The sequence below is a fragment of the Cynoglossus semilaevis genome, chromosome 5 (assembly GCF_000523025.1).
Source record: "Cynoglossus semilaevis isolate Cse_v1.0 chromosome 5, Cse_v1.0, whole genome shotgun sequence".
NCBI classification, from domain to species: Eukaryota; Metazoa; Chordata; class Actinopteri; order Pleuronectiformes; family Cynoglossidae; genus Cynoglossus; species Cynoglossus semilaevis.
The window spans coordinates 14497852-14504190 of NC_024311.1; the positions used below are offsets into that span (position 1 = coordinate 14497852).

The window sequence follows — 6339 nt, forward strand, 5'->3', positions numbered from 1 at the left end:
GTTAGGTGTTTTATCCAATCAGAATCAGCCACTGACGCTCAGTCACTCGTGATGAGACACCGACTGCAGAGAATCATCAAACGTGGTTAGTTTGCCTGAACCTGATGTTGATGGATTTAACTGCAGTAAGAGGAACTGAGCTGGAACGGAACGACTTTTCCCTAAATTGTGCTTAAACGAAGCCTGAGATTTCAAACTTGTTTGGTTAAAAACTCATTTAAAATAATGAGAGATTCTGTGATTAAAAAGTTATTTTTTCTTCATCTGACTGATTCTGTTACCTGATTTATCTGACGAGATGTCATTTTCTAACATGGATCTGACAGGTTTCCTGAACTGGTCCAGTGTGTCGTGTTCCAAACGTGACGGTGAACAAAACCGTGTGCAACGTGACACTGATTGATTGTGATTTTTCACCTGATGCGTCGTGATTTCTGTCGGTGCGCAGACAAGCCGAGGGCAGCAACGACGACGAGCACATTCTAAGAAGACGCGGAAACGATCTGACCACGGAGCTGTGACCTCACGACCTCGGTCTGACCTGACCCGGCAGAGTGCAGAACTTAATGGCTTGGATTTCAGTCTCATAAATACAGACAAACAAAAATGAATCAGCAACGTCTGACGGACCTACGACTAAAACTCCGACTCCGGTTAAATATCAGAAGACAGGTTGTTCTCCCTACAGTTTCAGCCTGATCCTCCGGAGGGTTTTTTTTTTTTTTTCAGGCTCCAGTAGAGCTGAGGACGGAGGCCGAGTGTTGATGAAGACGCGTGTCAGGATTCACTGAGGCAGTGGGACGATGACCTCCACGTAGTTGATGGGGAAGAAGCCGGACTGACCGCTGATCATACCCTCGTACCAGTTCTCGTCAATCTGGTTGGTGAGGATGATGATGTCGCGCTCCTTGAAGCCCAGCTCGCCTTCGTTCTCCGGCTCAAAGTCGTAGAGAGCGCGGCAGCAGGGCTGGTCCAGGACTTCAGTCTCTGTGAACAAAACAAAAAAGAGAACAAAATATCCTCCATTACACCTCAGTTCTCTAATTTCTGGCAGACAAATGCCCATTCCAGCCCAGTAGATGGCAGCACTGTCAAAACCTTTTAATCTTTATTTATAGGCCAACACACAGATATCACCAGATATTTGTTATGAATCGTGTAACTACAGACTGAGTGACTGACAGACTGATGCCGAGTCAGGACTCAGGAACTACTCACGCTCAAGGTTTCCATTGGAGGCGGGGCTCTCGGGCCATGACAGTGGAGCAGTGGTTATATGATCAGCTGGGTCGGATGTAGAGACAAATGGAGATGATGATGGAAATGGTACAAAGCCAACAAAACAAAGTACAAACGCCACGATAATAGGTGACCAAGGTAATACTACAACAACTACTACAACTACTACTCCATTAGTTGATCACTGTCTTCACTTCAATTCTTCAGTTTATTTATATGCAATATATTGTTTATTTTTGTGGGTAAAGTCAATTGAAGCAAAATGCATTCAGTGAATTTGGGAAATAAAAACAGGATTTGTTTTTTATTAAAATGAAAACAAACTTCCATGTAAAGCTAACTCAGTATATTTATGATAATAAATTATGCCATATTTTTGATAAAAATAAAACTATATTGTATCACATATAGAATATATATATACACACAGTATATGTGACTGAAGACATATTGTTTCCTATTAGAATATACTGTACATGTAGAGACATGAACAGTAGATAAACTGGAGGTAAATCTCTGCAACACTCACTACTTCATGAATACTTCATGAACAAATACCTACTTTTGCCATTAACTGTGTTGTTGATCTGGATATCTGTGAGGGACAACAGAAAAGATAGTGGATGACGATGACTGGAAAAGTCGGGGCAAAAAAAAGAAAATAAAAACACAGACGTGATGAAGACGGTGACGGTGTGTGTGAGAGCTGTACCAGTGGATCTGATGGAGGAGCTGTGGGTCAGGCCGTTGTGCTGGTTGTTGTCCAGTGTTTCAATGCTGCTCCTGATGGACTTTGGTTTGAACTCTCTCTTAGGTCGACCGCTGGCTGTGGATATCCTGGGAGACAAACACAGCTGTCACTCACTACATTTGTTTTCTTTTTTGTTCACAGTATCATTGGTCTTTTGTGTTTCCATTTGCTGAATTCAAATCTTAACTTCATTCTTTGCAAGAAAATGTAGTTTCAGTAAAACCCTGGGAATTCTTCTTCTTCTTATTTCTCATTACCTTCTGTGCAGCTTGCCGCTCAGCTCCTCCAGGATTTCAGATGACTGTCGATGATACTCCAACGCTGCCTCGATTAACGCTGACAGCTGGCTCACTTGCTCCACCTGTCGGCCAAACCAATAAAAGCAAATGAATATACATTTGCTCCATAGAGTCAGAAAATTCCAAAACAACATCGTTCATAAAACTTCTTTACTTTTTTTTATTATATGTCAGTAATCAATGGAAAACTATTATGAAAAAATAATCATTTATTCTGCTCTTACATCATTCTCCAGGAAGTTGAACATGCTCCTCTCTGCCAACTCTTTGCTCTCTTCAAACTTCTCCACAGCCTGTTGAATCTCCTCTTCTTGAATTTTTCCACGACGCTTTTTCTTGTAGTCGAAGTCTAACCTGCGGCCTTCCAGCTTCTTCAGGTGGTGCTGTGAACGCCACCAGTGACACGTCAGCACATCTTATAATCACTTCTCTGGGAATTAAAAAAAAAAAAAATCAATAACTGAAGATCCACTGCTGCAGTGTTACCGTGATCTCTTTGAGGTCCTTGTCCTGCAGATTCTGCAGAGGATCGATGAAGTTTTGTTTGACATTTATGTCCAGGGAATCCTTCACATCCGCCATCTGCCTCATGGCCTCGCCCACATCCACCAGAGCGCCCCCTAAAGGACAGAGAGGGGTACAGACGAAGCAGTCAGACGTTAGTGCTTTAAATTCCTGATTTTATTTTCCATAGTTTCACACTCTTATTAAATTAGACTTCATTAAACCAACAGCTACTGGACCTCAGTGAGCTGAAAATCAATTTCTCTATGAACTCAGTTTAGCTTCAGTGTCAAATCCTGTTATAATTCTTTAGTATTTCAAGCTCATAATAATAGTTTTACAGATTATTGTATTTTTTTCATTTATTAGGAAAGCTCAGATTCTGATGAATCCAGAATAAAGGTCTACAATGTATTCAAAAATGTTTCGATTTCAGGACTCCATACCAAAGACTGAATTGTCTCCCAGTTCATGGCCGTAGCGCAGCATGCAGTCTCCCAGCAGGCCTTCAGTCTGAGGGTAGCCCGTGGTCTTCACCTGCCCTCGGATCTTGGACATCGTGTTCAGCATGTTGAGTTTGGCTCGAGAAGCTGTGCAGGAAAAGTTTTGGCATTAGAGGTTTTAGAATTTCATGATTTGATTTTTTGGGGGGGATAAAACCTGTGATCTTAGTTTTACCTGGATTAGGCTGGAGATATTCTTGGGTTCTGGATAAGAGGTCGAACACAGACTTGTTGGTCACCTCAACTTTCTGTTTTGGGACAGAAATGACAGAAATCCATTTAATATCAGTGTTAAACCTGTGACAAAATAATCTGTTCTTCTCAGTTCAGTTCTAACTGAAAAAAAAACATAAGCTTCTCAGTGAAGAGATTTACTTTTATGAAGAACCAGTAGAATAAGTTCTACTACGTAGAGAGCAAACACACGTCCTCTACTCACTCTCTCCATCTCCATGAAGTCTTCATCCAGTTTGGTTCCTTCTGCTCCACTGATCTTCTCACTCAGGAGCTGCACACGCAGAGAGAAAATAAAAACAAGTTAAAGACTTCACCGGAGACTCGAGAAAATATAAAATCATCAACTCAAACTTCAACTCAAACATCAACTCATTATTCACTATTCGTGTCAATGTAGAGAAAGGAAGTCTGGAGCAGAGAGTGACATCATCAGCTCTGGGACATGGAGCGGCAGATGCATTTGAGGACATCTCAGAGAGACGTAGTCGTGTCAGGGAATTCTAATTATTTTAGAACCAACATAAGTAAAAAACTTTGCTATTTCCACAAGATGAATGTAGATAAATGAATCCAAACTTTTGTACTTTAGCTTTATTTATTAATAAATATAAATTAATATTAAATAAATATCAATACTTTAACATATTTCCTGAATAAACTACAGCAGCAAATCTCTAAGTTAATGCCAAACACCCCTTCTGTGACCTGAAACATGTCGGCGGGAGATAGAGTCTGAGGGAAGAAGAACGGCCTGAGGTTTCATGTCAGAACCAGATCCTGTTTGTAAACACGCTGTGAATAAACGGGGTCAGTAAATAAAGACTGAAGAGTTCCTAAGGGCCAGACACGACGGCTAATGAGCTGCAGTTACGGAACGTCATGTGATGTAAAGATATTGTGACCCAATAAAAATGTACATGAGGAAAATCCAATTTTTCCGGCAAACAGAGGCTGACAGTCATATTCCTGTAGTCTGAGATGCTTCGACGTTTTTTTTTTTTTTAACACCGTTCTTCCATAACACACCCTCAGGGGACAAGTATGACAAGTATGCCACGGCAGCTTGTTCCACAGAATTCAGTCCAGAGCTGCACCCAGCTACAACACTGTCATTTTACTGGTTCAATTCATGTGTTAGCTTAATCTGAATTTATTTCTTTTAGCATCATTTACAGAATATTTGAGTCCTAAGAAGGTACTTCAATTGATGAAGAAATACAGTATATATATATTTTTTATTTTACTCCTACAACGTTTAGACTTTCCCAGTATTTTAGATTTTCTATTTTTTGGGTCATGTCTATTTGATACAAAGATATTTAAGCAGTGAGAGTGAAGGAGTAGATACTGTGATCCTGTTACATCAGTGAATAGGAAGTTTGGTCACAATGAACATGAACTGTAACATAAGACGTTGACTTTGTTTCGACATCGGTTGTTCTGGTGCAAGACGTCAATCAAACCCAGATCTGAAGCTGGATTTAACTTTCACATCTAAATCAAGGCAGGACCGGCAGCTGTTAATACATCAGCCTGCACATGTTTGTGGCAGCGGTGAGTAAATACAGTTGTCATGTCCCTGAATGCATCACAGGCTTAGGTACTGTATGGGAGACTTCTGGGACAAAGTGGGTCAGAGTCTGGTTAAATTTAGCAGGAAGTGAGCCACAGCTTTCTGGGACAGTGTGCTGAGCCACGAGGAACCACCGCACACGTCTACGCTGCACTGGGTGGAGGACTGTTGTGCTGTTATTGATTAGACAACATCACCACATGATGCACATTTTTATTCTGCCCTCTGTATTTCCTGAAGTGAAGTCGTGAATCATCACTGACTTTAACAACAGCAGCATTCAGAACATGATTTAAGATCCAAAACAACAGATATATATATTGTATTATTTATACTCTAGGTTATACATATATATTCATATATTATGTATATATACATATATACATGCATATAAAAATAAATATATAAATATATAAAAATAAAAAAATCAAATATAAATCGAGGAATAATTCACTGACAGAAACACATGACGTCTCAGCTCCACCGCCTGTCTAACAGCTGACTGCTATTATACACTCGCTCATGCGACGTCATCATCAGGTGACTCGAGAGGACCAATCATCTGGCTGAACAGACAACAGTCTTTAGTATCTACTCGTTTCCCTGAAAGCAAGAAAATTATAAAAAAAGGACCGTGTATTGTAGCTGCACAGAGTAACTGCCCTCAAGACAAACAAGGTAAACATGTCGGGTTCTTCTGATTGGATCATTTATGTAGTCTACAACTGTGTTTACTAAAGACCTGTATTTTAAAAGTCACAAACCTTTGCCACCTGAGTCAATAGACATTATTAGTAAACTCCTGGGAAACATGATGCGAGATGACCCAAAAAACAATTCTTGAGACCCAAATGAGGGCCACGACCCAGTCTTTGGGAAACAACGGTCTACAAAACATCAGATATGGGTAAAAAAAAAAAAAACGTTGGGCCAGATTTGTCTGCAGTGTGAACGTGGTCTCAGTGGGTGATTAACAGGTGTAATTATGGCTCTGATGTGTCATCGACAAGAGGCTACACGCGCTGTATTCAATGAACTGTTTGTCACTAATCTTGACTCATACTAATTTAGAGAGATGAAGAGGAGAGCACGAGGACGACTGTATTTCTCTCTGGCGTCAAATGCACATACGCAGGTTCCAGGAGCAGGTGACAGCTGGCTGCTGAACGGCCGCTCCTGGTCCACTGTTTCATTCTACACTGCAATTATCTGAGTACGAATAATGGCTCAGTT

The 6339-nt window shown here is 40.6% G+C and overlaps 1 protein-coding gene across 2 annotated transcripts in view; it reads right to left on the minus strand.

Moving 5' to 3' along the window:
• Nucleotides 1–6: 6 nt before the first annotated feature.
• Nucleotides 7–6339, minus strand: part of sh3gl3a (SH3-domain GRB2-like 3a) — a 14802-nt gene continuing 8469 nt past the window's right edge. Inside the window, exons 2-11 of one of the 2 annotated variants that reach the window (XM_008310679.3) lie at nucleotides 3736–3804; nucleotides 3472–3544; nucleotides 3240–3383; nucleotides 2776–2909; nucleotides 2514–2672; nucleotides 2248–2351; nucleotides 1952–2076; nucleotides 1802–1834; nucleotides 1219–1284; nucleotides 7–987 (exon numbers count right to left, since the gene is read on the minus strand). In XM_008310679.3, coding sequence (XP_008308901.1) covers nucleotides 785–987; nucleotides 1219–1284; nucleotides 1802–1834; nucleotides 1952–2076; nucleotides 2248–2351; nucleotides 2514–2672; nucleotides 2776–2909; nucleotides 3240–3383; nucleotides 3472–3544; nucleotides 3736–3804 — 1110 coding nt within the window. In that variant the 3' untranslated portion in view covers nucleotides 7–784. The remainder of the gene's footprint in view (nucleotides 988–1218; nucleotides 1285–1801; nucleotides 1835–1951; nucleotides 2077–2247; nucleotides 2352–2513; nucleotides 2673–2775; nucleotides 2910–3239; nucleotides 3384–3471; nucleotides 3545–3735; nucleotides 3805–6339) is intronic. The other variant, XM_017032394.2, reaches the window with a different exon arrangement.